The 17,762-nt window shown below is 34.1% G+C and overlaps 3 protein-coding genes across 10 annotated transcripts; 2 read left to right on the forward strand and 1 right to left on the reverse strand.

Annotated features, from left to right (window-relative positions):
• Positions 1 to 1,398: 1,398 nt before the first annotated feature.
• On the reverse strand, positions 1,399 to 2,544 carry LOC122394867 (39S ribosomal protein L43, mitochondrial). The gene is made up of 4 exons (XM_043392041.1): positions 2,353 to 2,544; positions 1,984 to 2,090; positions 1,708 to 1,913; positions 1,399 to 1,607 (listed from the first exon to the last, which is right to left on the reverse strand). Exons 1-4 carry the CDS (start codon positions 2,487 to 2,489, stop codon positions 1,476 to 1,478), a joined length of 582 nt encoding a protein of 193 aa, XP_043247976.1. The 5' UTR covers positions 2,490 to 2,544; the 3' UTR covers positions 1,399 to 1,475.
• A 317-nt stretch (positions 2,545 to 2,861) lies between these two features.
• Positions 2,862 to 7,082, forward strand: LOC122405255. 2 transcript variants are annotated; one of them, XM_043409847.1, is made up of 7 exons: positions 2,862 to 4,127; positions 4,209 to 4,301; positions 4,976 to 5,202; positions 5,355 to 5,816; positions 5,891 to 6,100; positions 6,168 to 6,492; positions 6,556 to 7,082. In XM_043409847.1, the coding sequence occupies exons 1-7, from the start codon at positions 4,112 to 4,114 to the stop codon at positions 6,879 to 6,881; spliced, it is 1,659 nt and encodes a 552-aa protein (XP_043265782.1). In that variant the 5' UTR covers positions 2,862 to 4,111; the 3' UTR covers positions 6,882 to 7,082. The 2 variants fall into 2 exon arrangements, with proteins under 2 accessions (XP_043265782.1, XP_043265783.1); XM_043409848.1 differs by lacking the exons at positions 2,862 to 4,127; positions 4,209 to 4,301 and having other exon boundaries at positions 5,068 to 5,236.
• Positions 7,083 to 8,095: 1,013 nt separating this feature from the next.
• Positions 8,096 to 17,668, forward strand: LOC122405126 (vinculin). 7 transcript variants are annotated; one of them, XM_043409640.1, is made up of 21 exons: positions 8,096 to 8,378; positions 9,281 to 9,388; positions 9,470 to 9,615; positions 9,694 to 9,970; positions 10,048 to 10,248; positions 10,309 to 10,549; positions 10,647 to 10,879; positions 11,158 to 11,524; positions 11,689 to 12,117; positions 12,247 to 12,338; positions 12,440 to 12,533; positions 12,921 to 12,965; positions 13,278 to 13,397; positions 13,581 to 13,652; positions 14,083 to 14,112; positions 14,266 to 14,390; positions 14,467 to 14,706; positions 14,798 to 14,888; positions 15,459 to 15,476; positions 16,102 to 16,311; positions 16,435 to 17,668. In XM_043409640.1, exons 1-20 carry the CDS (start codon positions 8,322 to 8,324, stop codon positions 16,269 to 16,271), a joined length of 3,156 nt encoding a protein of 1,051 aa, XP_043265575.1. In that variant the 5' UTR covers positions 8,096 to 8,321; the 3' UTR covers positions 16,272 to 16,311; positions 16,435 to 17,668. The 7 variants fall into 7 exon arrangements, with proteins under 7 accessions (XP_043265575.1, XP_043265574.1, XP_043265576.1 ...); XM_043409639.1 differs by having other exon boundaries at positions 16,102 to 17,668; XM_043409641.1 differs by lacking the exon at positions 15,459 to 15,476 and having other exon boundaries at positions 16,102 to 17,668.
• The last annotated feature ends 94 nt before the right edge of the window (positions 17,669 to 17,762 follow it).

Below are 17,762 nucleotides of genomic sequence, written 5' to 3' on the forward strand. Positions count from 1 at the left end.
AATATTTTGTATGTTTGAGTGTATGTAGCATCAAAATCATCCCACTCATAACCTTAAATTTTTAGGCCATCTCATTATCTCATTACTTTGATCTATAGACTAAATTCATTTGATATTAAGTAGGTAAAATTGCATTTCTTTCTTTTTGTAAAAATAGTAGGGAAGAATATTACTGTCTCTATTGTAGTCTAAAAAATAAACTATTTATTCATATTTTTCAATGAAGGAAGTTAGAATATATCTGGGTTATATACTGTTGTACCCATCCCTTTGAAATTGTTTAAATTGTCATATGCATTGCAATCTAATTAAGATCATATTTTACATATTTTCTATTTTTATAATTCACACCATCAAAATTTTAAAAGATATTGAATATACACGCATGAGTTAAAATACAGAACTCTTACATTAAAAATATGAACAAAAAAAAAAAGAGATCATAGAATTCATCCGCTTCTCATGCAGAGCCGTTAATATTTTATTTATTTTTATGACAATTTGATTGATTGTTTTAATTAAAGCTAGATATTAATTAAAATGGTAGACAGTTGCGTATTTACTTTATATATTAATGAAAATGAAAACTGAAACAAATTACACCAGAGAGTATAACATTTTATATTGTATTTATAGATTGTTACGAAAATAGAATATTTGAAAAAGTCATATTGTCAAACAAGCAAATAGAATAACTTAGTTTGAAACTTAGTTTATAAAATCGTTTATTTAAGAATTATGGTGCTACATGCGATGTCACTATTCAATTTTTTATATGGAAAACGCTAAAATATATTTTTGTATAGCAGTGAATATGTAGGATGCTGTACATGAAAACGCAGTTAAAAATTACCATGTATGTACCTGTCGTATTAGTCTGAATACTATTGAAAATGATATGTGCTAATCCTTCTATACTATTAAAAACGATATGTGCTAATCATTCAATTGTAATTCTGCTTCTATTAGATATTAAAGGTATTGCATATAAGATGATATGCTAGTCACTGATATACTTACATCGCAGAAAGATAGAGCACAAATTATTGATTAATTATATTTAATTGTTATAAAATCATTGTATCCGATTATATTTTCTATTTATTACGCTAGCTTGTATATTAATTTCGTACGTGTAGGATATATATGCATAAAATTTACAAAGACCAATAGATAGCATATGTGACCTCATAAAAGTTCTATACATTTACTTTGAAACAATTTTAGTCTTGTATTCGTTAAGCGACTTAAACAATGATTCGGTATATGTACATAGAAATTTTTCCACTTCAATATTTAAATATATTTATTTATTAGGTTCTTTTGTAACATAACATGCAAAACAATAAAAGAAATGGATGTTATTTACAAACAATACTAATAATTCAGAGTCCCAAGTTATCTGATCTAGAATTTATTTACGCGTACTATTTGTTTATATATACAAAAATATCAAGATTAGTAAAAATGCTTATTTAACCAATGCTTTTGCCAGCTATTTCTTCTTTCCTATTTTCTGATACTTGTTCCTCTTGTTGCTTTTTGAATATTCTTATCAATTCTTCTGTTGCTGTAGGTATTATTTTAACAGGTTCGCCGAGTTCCTTCTAAAAATTGTAAAGATATATATATATATAACATATATCAGAAAGAATACAATAAATATAAAATTGGATAAAATTATTTAAATGGGAATTAAATATTTACATTTGGGAACTTTGCAAGGTTCATGGATGGTTCCTTAAAAGTAAAAGGTGTCCAAGGCCCTTGAATAGAAGGAAAATCTGTATGCCATAACTTAAGCAATCGAAGGGACGAACCATTATGATACTGCGTTCTTATTAATTCCATCCATTGTATAATATCTTCACGGGAGTAATTCTTAACACACATCCAATGTGTCTCGCCATTCACTGAAATATATGTAAAACATTCATACAATGAATATTTTCCTTACCTTTCCTGAAGTAATATTCATCTTACAATATTCTGCCTTTATAACTGGACTCCTATGTCTTCTTGGTTTAATGTACACCACAACTCCAGGATTATCCTTTGCGTAATCAATTAAATCATTTTCCAAAAATTTCCTGTACACAGTTAAAATATTTCCTCGCATAATTCGTAATAATTTACAGTTTTATAAGCGATAAAATAGTTTTCATTCAAAGTACACACTTACAAACTATACGAAACACTACAGGTTATGATTTGTACAAAGAATATTAACACAGTGGACGATGTAAAAGAAAGAAATTAATTTGGTTTATTTAAATTGTACAATTAACGAACGTTTATGTACAAAGACGACCAGTGCAGAGAGCAAAGAATACAGACTTAAAAATATTTTACCTAATTCCAATACTTCCACCATGATTTTTACAAAATTTTAAAGTTACTCTTTGAAGCTGACACACGTAACGACCAACGCCGAGACCAAAGGGTGGACGTGGGTATCCGTACTTAAGGAATAAGTGATGATTTGACATTTCTTCGAATGAAAATATAAAGAATCTAAATCATTCGTAACACTTTCCAAATCAATGTTTACCGACAGTCAAATAGACACGCATGCGGCATTCCTAATGGCCGCCTCAGATTTCCACTTCCGGTATGTACAATTATACGAGTTATACTTTTAGTCGTACAGTAAATTATCAAAGTAAAAAATGTATAGCTCGTAAATTATAGATATACTTCATAATTAATCATACAATTCCTAATCTTTGGATAAATGTTACTTTCCCATTTATTTTAATTTTCTACATTATATAATTTATTTTTCATCCTTGGAAAGTTTCCTGCTTCAAAAGAATACCATTTTTACCAAACTCTAACTGTTGTCGAACCAACGTGGCTCGATGACGTTACACTTGACGGGTGGTAAAGGAACCGGCATTATAGACGGTAACGATATAGGCAAAAATTCTCCTGGCCAGAGGTGAACAGCATCCATAAACAAAAATCCAATAAGGATGCTATGCATGAGAGGAGCTAAAACCCTTAACAGTCTGCTTCTGGGTGGTTTCTGTGGCCAAATGAAAATCAATTGAGATCCATCTGTTGCAAGAAAAGAGGTTGGATGCTCATCAAACAAAAGCTAAGTATCGTAGAAAATGAAAGATAACAAATACATAGGATAAAACGTGTACGAAGTTTCAAAAGACAAACTTGTATTGCGATGAATAATCGACGATTTAACGTGATGGGGATTGACGCCGGGGGGAGCACTAAATATTCCATTTCCGCTACAAGTTTTTCTCTTTTTATACCTAAATCTACGACCACCGTTTTGCCCGTACAATACACGATCCTCAAAATTACGTTCGTAGCTAGACCTAGCAAAGTTTGTAACTGTGGCTCCTACGCTGTCCTGAAGGGACACGGTAGTTCCAGTTATCAACGAACATTTATCGTCATCTGTGTCACGACTGGTCAAGTCCTCCGATCTGTTATCAAATATTAATCTTATTAATACGTACATAGATAAATAATCAAATTACATGTTCAGCGTTTTACTGACTCTTGACTAAGTCGAGTTGTAACATTACTATCTTCTTCTTTTTGCTCCAGATTTCAAATAATCCGATATTTTACACGTCCCTTTATTTAATGGAATTAATACATTTTGAGCGATTCACGGAAAGCAATATTAATGCATGCCGATTTCTTTCGCGTTCTTTTCAGGGGATGGCGAAAGGACACGTTTGTCACAGATTTTCTGGTTTCTCTTCGTTTTTGTTTTTCCAATAGCAAAACTATGAACAATTTCAAATCGATATACAATTCAATCCTGAGCGCGTGAAATTGCCGCGTCGATTAAAAAATTGAAATGAAACCGAACTTTGAAAGCACGATGTAAACGACATTTTGTTAAAAATATGAAAATTTATATAACTGTATTAATCGTACGCATGGCGGAACTTTTTGAGTTAATGGCAGCTACCGAAGACGAAACTTAACGTTCACATAATATCAAAATTTTCCGAACAAGATTACCGAAAATACCTGATTACCAATTTCTCTGTAACGAAGATAAAACATATGGAAAAATTATAGCAATAGAGTCATCGATCTTATTTGGAACAGACGCCCACGTCCTCGAAACAAGATGTCTCGTTGTAAATGTGAGCAACATTATTCGAGCGAATGTTTCACGCCTAATAAAGATAATTAGTACGATTATTTTCCTGTACGTTGTTTTTCAGGTTCTAAGACGGATATACAAGTACCCGAGCCTGGCTCGCGGTACTTTGAAGACATCACGACCAAAATGGAGGAACGACGCTGCGACTTAATAGGTTAGCAAGCCGTTAGAACCCTTTGTTTTATTTTTGCACGTGGGGAAATCCTCATGGACACCCCAAGGCCCCAAGTAGGGGGGGCCTCGGGGTAGTGCCGGACTCCTACCGGCTAAAACCCCACGGTGACCGTCCTCAAGCGCCTGGCGAGGGGCCGGGAACTCTATTGAGCCATCACAGAGTCCCCCGCCGCACCTAACCCTCCCGGTGAGAGGCACTACCCCCACTACATTCCCACTCAACCGCAGGCGCCTGGTCACTAGCGCCAGCGGCCCCGTGACTGTCGCGGCGAGACATGGGACTAAGACTCACCCGCAGCCGACTGGCCAACCTGCGGCGTTAGATAAAACCCGCAGCAAATATCCCATGCCCCAGTCGACTCACACACACACACAATTACACCGATGTTTGGTCCGCGGGAGCTTTTGCTCCGACCTCCGGGATGCCATGCAAAGATGCGGTCACCAGCCTTCTCAGGTTGATGACCTCATCCCTGCATCCCATCCCAGCGGCTGCCCTCATCCGCCACCTGGGGATGCGTCACGTAGGGGTACACCTCCCCTATCCCTGCCGTCAACAAAGTATCAAGACCACGCTACAGCCGACCGTTGAGCCCCTAGAGCGTCGCTTCTATAGAGAAAATAATAATTACTAAATGTGTTTGCTACATGCAGGTAGACAGAAGTATCTGAGAGACAAAATCACGACGATGGAACGCTCGATCCCAGCGCTGATAGCGTACAATATGTGGATGGCCAAAGATATGTGCGACGACGCGCCGTATTGTAAAGTTCGGAACATCATGAAGAGATTCTCGACACATCCGGACCCGACCGAGAAGCTCCTAGGCAACTTGAAAAAGACCGTAAAGGAACTTCACGGGGAGACGACGGAGTTGCATGTACGGAACGATTGAAATTCAGCGATTAATTCGGGTAAATCTTGCCAGTGTGCTGGAATTTACGCATCCAGCCCAAAACTTCATTGTATACAATCGTCGTTTAATTGTTATCCGTATAAGATATTCAATAAAAGTAACATACGCAATTGCAGGAGAAAATTATTCAAGCGGACGTTAAGTTGGAGGAAACTGACATGGAGCTTGAATCCTTGGAACTTGCGAACAAAGAGATGAACGATACTTTGAACAATTTGGAGAAGGAGGTGGGAAGTTACACTTCCCCCAGTCTTCATTCCATCCATTCCGAAGACCTGATATGTTTATCGAAGATTCGTCAACTGGCTAAAGAGGAGTTATGTTTGAAGAATTGCATCAGGGAGTTGGAGTTGAAAGAGACGTTGTTTAAGGAACACATGGACCGCTTGTTGACGTCCAGAGAGTATCAAAATGTTTGCGATAGACGTAAAGTAATCGGTTGTCTTCAAGATATGGACTGTAGCGGTAAAAACATATGCTGTATTCCTAAAAAATGTTTGCGGCACAAGCCAACCGGACATCGTTCAAAGAAAAAACTCGGAAAAGAAGAAATCGATGTAGTCAGCGAAAGCGAACGGGTAGGATCATATTTTTGCTTACTTCGTACATAGTTTAGCGATTAATACAATAATTTGTTTCCGTTTTTATGCAGACACAGACACAAAGTGATGCAATAGTCTCTACTTCCGAGCACGACATTAAAGATAAGCAAAATCATGTCGTCAAGCAAAAGGAGCCCAAAGAAAAGATAGAGAAAAAATCTTCGTGGATGCCGAATTGGTGGTCAGGCAATCAGAAAGCGGAAGAAGTCACGTCTTTGAAGGACGAAGAAACGATTACGTTGCCGACTCCTGAGAATAGCGTAAAAATAAAGTTGATTTTATCATTGCAGGCAATATATCGATGGTATACGTTTAATCTCATTGTAGGAGCTTGCGAAATCGGCGCAATTGCACAGTTCCGAGGGAGAACTGAAAAATGTAAAAGAGATCAACGATAAACCATCTAAATCGAATAAAACTGGATACACAATTCCGTCTTGTAAACCTTGTGGACACTCGGTGTGTCCACCGCCATCCTCCATGAAATCGGGAGATCATCGAAAGATCAAGACCAAAACTAAACTTTGCGCTGGCAAATTCGTCCTACCTTGTGATATCCCCTGCAATAAACTGTACAAGGGTTGTTCCCAATCTACAGTTCCATCGACGAAACCACTTTGCGAGCTAATACGTTGCCTAGCCGCGGATCATGGTACGTAATGCAGGGGATCTTTCAATGTTAGGAGTAAAAACTAATTTTAACTCTATCATACAGGCATTCGAAAATCGTGCAAACCATTCATACCACCCTGTAATCTTGGAAATCTCTGTGAAATTTGTCCTTCAATGTCTTGTAAGGATTATCCAAGGATTGGAAACTGCAGGTGCAACTGCAAGGGTAAATGTGCTCTAGGGCTATCAGATGCAGAGTGTAATTGCAGCGATGCGCTATTGGATCCGTCGGACGAGTACCAACCTACTGCTTCAAAACTGCATATGGACCCACACGCGCAAGATAGTAATAGCGACGATGAATTTTGCGAATGTTGTTCCTGTGGCTGCGAAGACAGTAACCCGTCCTTCGCATGCCAGTGCAACTAACTGTTGGTCTACCAAATTTCTAAGAAAACATTGATATAAAAATTTACGAAATTTAAGAGACATATTTTTAATGCATACAATAGTATTATAACTTTGTATGAAGCAGGAAGTAGTTACAATGTTTGAGCATGAAACAGAATTCAATAGAGATTTATTGAATCTGTAATTTCAGATTGGTATTTTTAATAGCTTAATTATGTACCCAGCTCTATATTATTTATAATTATTTTATCTTGAAACGAAAGATGTTGAGTTCTCCTATCTCCTTGATTTTGTTACTGATTTTGGAATCATTAAATATCCATGCTGTATCTGTTAAAAAATTTGTATTAAATAAACTAATCTTGACAAATAATTTAAATAGAACTTGAAGTTTTAGAACATGTACTCCACTGCTTTTGAAAGTGGCTTCATTAGAAAAGATTATGTAAAAAAAAAAGAAAAGGAATGACATTTCAACATAAAATTACAGTTTGGCGCCGTCAACAACGAAATTAACAGTATCAAATTATCATATCACACGAATGTTGATGACCTGGAAATCTCTCATCATTAAATTGTATCGACAATTTCGTTAGGTGTATGTAATCGCTATCGAAAAGAAGAATTTGTTATGCTACTTATAACAATACTGATTCCTTCGAAATGACTGGATACACGCTAACAACAGGAAACTTCCGTTTGTAAACAAAAGTAGAAATGATAAGTGATACTATTAATGTCGCAAGATCACGGAGCACGTATTGGCATATATGGCGCTAGACAGGAAACGCTACATTCTCCTAATAAGGAGTCATCGACGTCATTCCACCAATCGGAAAACTTTTATGCCTTACGACAGATTGTAATATTCCAGAATGTATTCCGATAAAGGAAGTCTGGACTGGGAGACATTCAACGAAGGCAAATTTTGAATAAATTGAAACTTGAATAAATGAACTTGAATATCCTTGAAAGACCAACATATTTAGGTCAATGAATTCGTCACGAAATGAGCTACAAGCTTATATAAATGAAAATATATACTTCTACTTAAAAATCATCGGAAGAAGCATGGAATCAAATTAGGTTGGGCTGGTCTGTATTTGAAATTCCGAATATTATTTGAAGTGGCCAACCAGAGTCGAGAACAATTCTCGCGCGTATCAGCCACACTGTTCAAGCCTCGAGGCTCTCTACGAGATCTTTGATCGTGATTCGTGATCCATCACAGCATTCACAGCCAGAAATACATTCTTGCCGTTGCACGGATCACCGTGATTCGATCACGTCGTTCGTATTGTTTCGTATTGTTTTCACTGTGAATTATTTTTGGATTATCTGATGTGTTGTTGATGTTTTCTCGCGAAGCTTCTTCGTTGCGTTCTCAACGAAAATTTGTTCGTGTAAATACAATCGAATAGTCAGTATTTCCACATTTTCGTAAGAAAAGTCATCAAGATGCCGGTATTTCATACGAAAACTATAGAAAGTATTCTTGAGCCTGTAGCACAGCAGGTAATTATATTCACCTTTTATTTCTACAATTATTTAATTATTAGATTTTTAAAAAATATTTAATATTTTAACGTTTCGAAAAATCTCACCAACTCGTTATTTCCGTTTTTTATTTAAAAGGGGCGAAAAGACTGAATCGAGAAGTGTAATATTTAATAAAAGTAACTAATTAATTAAGATATTATTCTCAAAAGAATTGTTTATCTTCGAAGATACATATTTGGAACGTACTGTAAATATTGTCTGTGCTTTTCATGTAACATCTATATATAACTTGCTTGTATACACTGGAAATCTGTCAAAGAATAATTAAATACATTATTTTTAGAAAGTATACAGATAATTCGATTTCATTGACATTAATTATTATGAATGATTATATTTATGATGAGTCAAATTGCCAAGTGACTTATGTTTCTTTATATAGACCTATGACATCATTCTACAAATATAGGACAGGGATACTAAATTCATCTTTAGGTCTGGGAGCTTAGATTTATGAAATTCAATCCCTTTGCTTGTTAAATTATAAGATGAAACGTTATTAACCATCCAAGATCCCTAGTACTTCCAAAAAAGGACAGATGAAGTTACCTATCATCATATCATCCCACGTATCACACATACAAAAATGTACCAATATACATTGTATCAAAAGTCCTTCTGAATATGTTAATATTATACTTCAATGCTAATGCACAATATATACAAACCTATTTATTATTTTGCAATAAAATTTTTTCAATAGATTTAAAATTAAATATTTTCATATTATAAGTATAATAATATGTAAATAAAACTTATTAATCTGATTGGTTTATTTCTTCTTAATATATAAATATGAACAATATCATAATATATTAATAATATGTATTCTCATACATACATATAATTAAACATAGGTTTCGAGGCTTGTTATTTTACATGAAGAAGCTGAAGATGGAAATGCAATGCCTGATTTGGGTAGACCTGTACAAGCAGTTAGTATGGCTGTGGCAAATCTTGTGAAGGTAATTTACTTTTGTACAAACAAAAGAATTTTTATTTGATATTTATTTATTTTCACTTAAATAAATATCATTGGTGGACAGGTTGGGAAAGAAACAATAAATTCTTCTGACGATGCATTGCTTAAACAAGATATGCCTGGTGCATTACAACGCGTTGAAGGTGCTTCTCGATTGTTGGAAGAAGCATCGGCTATGTTAAAACAAGATCCATATTCTGGACCAGCTAGGTATTAAAATTATTACCATTTCTTATTATCTTTAATAAAGTACCAGTACTCTTCATAAAATTGCTTCTTCAATTTTAGAAAAAAGCTTATAGAAGGTTCTCGCGGTATCCTTCAAGGAACTAGTTCGTTGTTGCTTTGTTTCGATGAAAGTGAAGTACGCAAAATTATCAGAGAATGTAAAAGAGTATTAGATTATTTGGCAGTAACCGAAGTTATTGAAACAATGGAGGATTTAGTTCATTTTCTTAAGAATTTAAGCCCTTGTCTCAGTAAAGTATCGAAAGAAGTAAGTGCCCGCGAGAAAGAGCTGACTCATCAAGTGCATAGAGAGATTCTTGTACGCTGTTTGGAGCAAGTAAGCATAGAATAAAGTTGTATATATTTATTATTACTAATGCACGCTATGTATATTGAAACTTATTTACCTAACAGGTGAAAACACTTGCGCCAATTCTTATCTGCTCTATGAAAATTTTCATCCATATTATCTCTCAAGGGGGCAAGGGAGCAGAAGAGGCAGCAGAAAATAGGAACTATCTGTCCAGTAGAATGTCAGATGAATTAAATGAAATTATCAGAGTGTTACAGTTGACAACATATGATGAAGAAGAGTGGGATGCTGATCAGTTAACAGTAGGTATTTAAAAAAAACCGATAATAAACAAAATATTTAAACTTTTAATCGCTTGTTAGGTTCTGAAGAAGGCACAGAGTGCTATAGAATCCCGAATACGGGCTGCTTATGATTGGTTGGATGATGGACTTGCTTTGCGCGGTGGAGTAGGAGAAAAGAGTCTCCGTCAAATAGTTGAACAAGCGCAACGTTTAGCAGAAAGATATCTTCCTCCGTCTCAAGCAGAGCCATTGAATAAATTAACTTCAGAAATTGTTACTATGACCAACGCTCTTTGCGAATTGCGACAAAATGAAAGAGGTTTGTTTATTTATTTTAATAATAATGTGTGCATAGAATGTTTGTACACTTCATGTGTGTCTTTATTAACTCTTCTTCGATACTTTTACGTTTAAAGAAACCACGCCACAAGCGGAAGTGTTAGCACGTGGTATTAAAGAGAAGATGAACGAGCTTCGCAGTTCTATTGCCTGCGCTATAGAAGCTGCTGATAAATCTGGAACCACACAAACCGCGCATACGGTTGCAGGCCGTTTAGAACAAGCCAACAAATGGCTTCTGAATCCTCAACACGATGACAAAGGACTTGGCCAAAGGGCTATAGCATTGATTATACACGAAGGAAAGAAGGTATGATATTGTATGCGATATTTCAAATTCTCTTGTATGAAATATCTAGGTACAGTCTAGTTATTAGTTTAGAGGTTTATCATTCAACTTTAATAATTTAAATGCCGCAAACGGATAGAATCAGCAACACGTAGCAAGCGTAAGTTACGTGTAACATAGCGAGTATTTATTATAAATTGCATTGTAATCAAATTGAATTATCGGTATGATGATATTTATATGCAATACACTTCTAATCTCTGTCATGTTTATTAGTTGGTTTATACTCTAAAAATTAGGTTGCCGAGGGTTTGCCAGGCATACATAAAGCAGAGATTCTGCAACTATGCGACGAAGTCGACAATCTTTCTCATCAGCTTGGTGATCTATGCGCCCATGGTCAAGGAAATACACCTCGCGCTCAAGATATCGCCCGTCAATTATCGCATAAACTGTATGAGTTGAAAAATAGAATACAACAGGCAGTTGTATCCAGGGTGGTTGAAGATTTTATCGACATAACAACTCCTCTGAAACAATTTACGGATGCTGTATTAGCTCCAGAGGGCACTCCAGGACGCGATCAAAACTTCAATGATAAAACACATGCCCTTCAAACATTCTCTAACAGAGCAGCAAAGACAGCCAGAATGGTGGCTGCTGGCGGTACATAAAAATACTAATCAATTTTTTATATCGTTTTGCACGAAAAATTTCAAATTTGATAAAGTCTTATTTATGATAATATTAATATCGTTACGGTAAACATATTTCACGTTTTTGTTCGATTTCTATTAGCTTGATTACTTCTGTTTTCGATCACATTGTAGGAAGCGGGGGAAACAAGAAATTAGCGGAAGCATTGACTGCAAGTGCTTCGCAAGTTGAATCATTAACGCCGCAATTGATTAACGCTGGACGAATTCGCATGACGTATCCAGATAGTAAAGCAGCGGACGAACATTTTGAAAATTTGCGCCAACAGTTTGCGGAAACGATGCAAAGGGCACGAGCATTATGCGACGAAGCAACAGACAGTGGAGATTTTATTAGAACCTCCGAGGAACAAATGCAGAAACATTCATTCCTCTGCGAAGAGGCTATTGCCAAGAGTCATCCGCAAAAAATGGTTGACAATACGGCTGCTATTGCCAGATTGGCTAATCGTGTGATACTTGTAGCGAAACAAGAAAGCGATAATAGCGAAGATCCTGCGTTTATTCAAAGGGTGAACCATGCTACGGATATTCTTCAAAATAGTGAGCGATATGATTATTTAACAGTATAATAATTCCTCAATTTACACGGGTAACTCATACCGAAGCTTTCCGCTGAAGTTTAATTGCATAAATATTGCAACGAGAAAGATAAAAATTATTTTTATACAGGTGTAGCGCCAATGGTTCAAGATGCTAAATTGGTTGCAATTAACATCAACGACAGTAATGCTGTTTCCCGTTGGAGGGAAAGCAATCGTGCAGTAAGTATTATAAAATATATTGTTCAAGTTTCATAGCCATTGAATGACCCTTGTAAAATTTCTTGTTATTGTTTTATTTAATATAATCTCGCCTCCTGCAGCTCTTGGCTAACGTTGGACAAGTTCGTAAGGCTATTGTAATTCAACCTGATGTCATACCCCCGCCAGAAGTATCGCAATTACATCTAAATGATGGTAAGTACAAAAAATTCGTTTTAAACATATTAAATAATTTTATGTTACGTAGAAAATGATGTGCTTAATAGAGATTACTTTGGAGAAGGTATTTAGCGCTTAAATCGTAGAAGTTTTTAACATTTTTATATTTATAACATCATGGTGTATTCTTTCACACTTTAAAGTACTCAAAAGATAATTTATCTGAAGTCATTCATTGTTTTTTTTTTGGTTACTGGCTTAAGTTTCATAAATATTGGCTACCATGTAATTTTCAGTTTCTCCTCATAACAGCTACGTTTTGTAATTCAAAGATATAGATCAGATCTATCTATCACAAGATAAATATCACGATAAAATTTTGAATTCTTTTTAAAGTAAATCTCCTTAACATATTTCTTCCAGACAAACAATTGCCAAGCCGTCAATATAATTACTTCACAGACAAAGGTATAATATGCTTGCATGAAGATCATTTATGCATGATTAATCATCGTATTGTATTAGTAAACTTTCATTTTTATCAGTTTATTAAATATACGCAAATGAGAAATGATGATAATGTTTTAAGTAAAAAAATATTGTCTTTAATAATAAATTCGTGCTACATTTCAAGCAAACAAAATAATATGTAGTAAAACATGACGTTTATTCCCGATTTGGTGAAACGAGATATCTTGATCTTAGCATTTTTATATTCTGTTTTATTTTTTAATTGTAACAACAAATTTGAACACTTGTAACTATTTCTTTAAATACTAGTTGGCGAGCCTTTAAGAAATCAGCCATCGCCAAGCAATTTATGTGTCATCAGTCCTAGTCTGAATACAAATAAACCCCAACGTCGCTCTTTCAGCCCATTACCAAAGTGGGCGCGTGAAGGTATTTACTATTCATCAAAAGAAAATAAGCCAAATTTTAAATCGAGTACGTCTTTTATTGTATTTCGCTTAAACGACTTCTGTAATAAAATTAAACCTCAAGCTGGATATGAACGTACAAATCGCAGAGGCAATTCGTTCTTTGGCGTTAGGATACAAAAGTTAATAATTTTTTTTTTATCAGGAGATAACCCTGATCTCCTATATCAAGAACTGGCTTCTGACAACGAGTTAGAAAAATCAGTTCACAATGGAGGTAATTTAAAATTAGTACTTTTTGGGTCTGAAAACTGCAAGTTTTCAACGCTCAAAAATTCTTTTCATTTGTGGGAAAGAAGCATGTGTTATTTAAAATTAAATGTACATTGGTTCAATTTCTATTCTTTAAAACTGGAAAAAAAAAAAGAAAATAAAGAATACAACACTGCATAATTATATTATATCAAATTAAAAACAGTATGGTTTTAGTAATCCAAAGATTCATCTTTCATACTAACAACATTTTTAGTATACATAGTTAACTTTGAATGATCGTATCAAAGTGTCGAAATTTTTATTAATATATTACTCACAAATTGTATGCCATATTTTGTTATTGCATGCATACTAAAATACTTTTTGTATCGATGTGCGATTCGAGCCTTCTAACGATGTATTTACACTTTTAACGCTGCGTGGAATGATAGGCTATTATTGCAATTATGACAATAATGATGGTAATTATGAAATCCCTGCATTTTTCTTCGTGTATATGGTATGTTAAATTTTACTGTATAAAATGTATGTATTAAACAAAAGTCTCTTATGGGGACAACAGATTTCTGTTTGGTAAAACGGTTGCTATAAGCAGTTTTAATTATGTTATACAGAAGTTGCTCCACCGCGTCCGCCACTGCCTGGTGGAGATATTCCACCCCCTCGTCCTCCACCCCCAGAAACAGACGACGAAGACGAAATGTTTATGCACGCGCCGCAACCTAATCAGCCCATAATGGTAAATAAAATTTTCCTTTCGATTTTCTATTTCGCAAAACGCAATTTCAACGCAATTTCTATTTTGTAAAACGCAGATGGCCGCCCATGGATTACACCAAGAAGTACGACAATGGTCGAGCAAGGATAACGAGATCATTGCTGCTGCGAAAAAGATGGCCATTTTGATGGGTAGATTGTCAGGTTTGGTCAGAGGAGAAGGCGGCAACAAAAGAGATTTAATAGCTTGCGCTAAAGCCATTGCGGAAGCTTCTCAGGAAGTGACACGTTTAGCGAAGGAACTTGCCAGGGAATGTACCGACAAACGTATTCGTACCGTACGTTCATAATTTATTTCCATTTAAAAATGTTTTGTACAACGCTTGTCACGTATGCTTTAAATGTACAATTCTTATATTTATTTTCTAGAACCTCCTCCAAGTCTGCGAACGTATACCTACCATAGGTACCCAGTTGAAGATACTATCAACTGTAAAAGCTACAATGTTAGGTGCACAAGGTATAGTACAAAAATTTATGTATAATTTAGAATTGTATATTCTTTTCTTGCGATAATAATACAATTCGCGCACTGATATAAATTAATGGACGTTGGGAGAGTATAATTCTATATCTTAAAAAGAACATTTTAAATAAACGATTATTAATAAAAATTTTCATACATAGAGACGCTCCCTACCTGGGAAGAGTTGATGCTTTATGGTAAAAAAGTTAATAAATTATGCTTGATGTCTTTACCGTTCTCTTTAGTATTTATTTTGTTTAATTTATGTTCATATTTGACAGTTTTGCACTTGCAATACAATGCATGCATATTTTAGTCTTCCCCGTTAAAGACAAAAAGGAAAAAACAGTTTAATGAATAAGATTAATTTGTTTACTTCAAACGCAGCTACGTGTATGTTAATTTTTGAATAGAAGAAGTTCAAAATATAATGCGTAAAGAGTCCACTGGTTGTAATGCGAAAGTTATCTTTTAATCTCTTGATTCTTAAACTATTGCTTATTGATATGTTATTTGAACTTTAAATGGTTTGCGGTTGATATGCTTCTACTCATCACGGTGTAGACGAATTGATCGGGTGCAGTAAGTTTATTATGAAATAAATATAAGGTAGCATAGAGAATATAGTTGACAATAATAGACAATATGTGAAAATTAACGTTGTGTATAGTTAAGAAACGACATTGTACTCGTAAAATATTCCCTATATATAACATTTCACTTATCATCAAATTAGTTTAGAATGAAACAAACTCATTCACGTTGACATTATTAGAACAATTATTTGTATAATTTATTTCATCATTGTCAGTGGAAATAGTTTAGATTTGTCCCTTGTGCATGAGTTTTTAATTAATATATGCCCAGTTCTATCTTCTAAAATGGACACGTAAAATGTGTTTTAAAAATTAAAAGATTATTAGCACTCATGTATTGCATGCAATACATCACAGTAGCATTTGTTTTTCCTGTAAGTGATAGATTTATCACATATTTTATGTCCCTTAATACACTTGTAATTTTTAAAGTTCGTTTGTTTTGATTTGGTTTCTTTTTATTGTTCTACTATTTGTTATTAATGTACTATAAACATTATAGAATTAAGCCAGTGATAGAAATGATTATTTTCATTGTATGAGAATTACTTTTAATCCTTCTTTCAAATTTGATATATATTTAATACTTAATTTGTATTTTAAACGTACAGGTACGGAAGAAGATCAAGAAGCAACGGACATGCTTGTCGGAAATGCTCAGAATCTTATGCAAAGTGTGAAGGAAACCGTTCGTGCAGCCGAGTGTGCGAGCATAAAAATACGCACTGCCTCCGGTATGAAGTTACGTTGGGTGCGACGTCAACCATGGTACCAATACTGAATTACGTTTTGCAATAACGAAAATGAATTAGAACAAATAGGTAAGACTTCCTAACAACAAAATATAATCAATTATACATGATATATTTAAAAAAAACGTGTTCTAATAAGGAACAACATTCAGGTGTTTAAAATTAATTTAATTTATTTTGATCTCTCTATAGATATATCCAACAATTTATACATATTTTTCTTATTTTTTTAATTTTTTTTTTTTTATCTGTTAAAATATTGAAATACCGAGAAATGAAACTTGCAAAGTAATGGATTTTATTTTCATAAAGAACGTAATACGTATCGACGTATTATTAGGTAAGATTAAATCTGTTCTATGCATCTGAGTTTTGATCCTTGTAAGTAATAACCCATATATATATATATATTTATAAACGTACTGACAATTAATATATTCATTGCATAAAATTTATAGTTTGTAACTTGCAAAACGAGCTAGTGATTAATATTAGAAAGGTACTTCACGCGAATTGGGAAACATATCTCAATTGTTGGAATATAATCTAAAAGTATTTTCAGACGATGTATTTCGAAGCCTATCTCTCTCAATCTAATTAAAAAAAATAAAAATTAAGTAGAGACGATAGAGCTTATGCCTTATACGAATTACCAAGGTTGCTATAATATTTGTGCGTGTATGGACAGTAAGTGTACTTCGTATCTAATATCGACCTAACATCGGCACAATTACTAGAGCAAAAAATTGTTATCTATATTTATGAAAAAATGCAACTGATCCAGGATAGTACGATGTATTTTTACAAAATCGAAATGCGCGAATATAATTTTAATAGATGCTATTTACCGCAATATACACGTATAGATCTTAACATGCAATACTATCGATAAGGAAATCTATTTTTATAAGTTTTATCTAATCGTCCCTTTTTAGAGAATTTATATAGTTGTCTTTGTAATCTTAATTTTTTTTTTTTTTTTTTCAAACTGGTGCTAATATGCGTGCAATATAAATACGAAATATTGCGAGATAACATGAGAGTGAGCAATATTAAACCAAATATGTGGAATCAATTTAATAATGTAATGTTAAAAATTGTAGATTAAATACTAGTACGAAAGATACTATGTAACACAAAGTTGGAATATTTGTAATATGTAATATTAACCCTATTAATATTATTGACGCTTATAGGTGTTCGACAAAGTCGGTCACCGTATGCTAGTATTCCTCAAACTGTAATCTAAGATGTCTCGTTGGTTCATAAACTGTCAGAAAAAAAAAATGACGGTATTATACAACTAATTAAATTTTTAAAGTCTGAGAAATACTGGCATATACTACCGACGTTCAGTTTATTAGTGCATTGCGCGCGGTATAAATTCACAAGACACTGTGACCACTTTGCGCGTCAAAGTCTTCTGCAGTCAGAGTTAATTTTGGTAATACAGTTTATAATAATTTTGTGTAAAATTATTTATAATAAAGAGTAATTTTTATTATATGATACAAACTTAT

The sequence above is a fragment of the Colletes gigas genome, unplaced genomic scaffold (assembly GCF_013123115.1).
Source record: "Colletes gigas isolate AHSC1104 unplaced genomic scaffold, ASM1312311v1 Colletes_gigas_Sc00004, whole genome shotgun sequence".
NCBI classification, from domain to species: Eukaryota; Metazoa; Arthropoda; class Insecta; order Hymenoptera; family Colletidae; genus Colletes; species Colletes gigas.

Excerpts from the sequence above, each read along its gene's own strand:
- LOC122405126 (XM_043409639.1), top strand. The coding sequence starts at position 8,322 with ATGCCGGTATTTCATACGAAAACTATAGAAAGTATTCTTGAGCCTGTA. Across the intron at positions 8,379-9,280 it reads TTGAGCCTGTAGCACAGCAG|GTTTCGAGGCTTGTTATTTT; the intron begins GTAATTATATTC and ends AATTAAACATAG. Across the intron at positions 13,653-14,082 it reads AAAATCAGTTCACAATGGAG|GCTATTATTGCAATTATGAC; the intron begins GTAATTTAAAAT and ends GTGGAATGATAG.
- LOC122405255 (XM_043409847.1), top strand. Across the intron at positions 5,817-5,890 it reads TAGTCAGCGAAAGCGAACGG|ACACAGACACAAAGTGATGC; the intron begins GTAGGATCATAT and ends GTTTTTATGCAG. Across the intron at positions 6,101-6,167 it reads TGCCGACTCCTGAGAATAGC|GAGCTTGCGAAATCGGCGCA; the intron begins GTAAAAATAAAG and ends ATCTCATTGTAG.
- LOC122394867 (XM_043392041.1), bottom strand. The coding sequence starts at position 2,489 with ATGTCAAATCATCACTTATTCCTTAAGTACGGATACCCACGTCCACCC. Across the intron at positions 1,914-1,983 it reads AGTTATAAAGGCAGAATATT|TGAATGGCGAGACACATTGG; the intron begins GTAAGATGAATA and ends CATATATTTCAG. Across the intron at positions 1,608-1,707 it reads ACCTTGCAAAGTTCCCAAAT|AAGGAACTCGGCGAACCTGT; the intron begins GTAAATATTTAA and ends TACAATTTTTAG.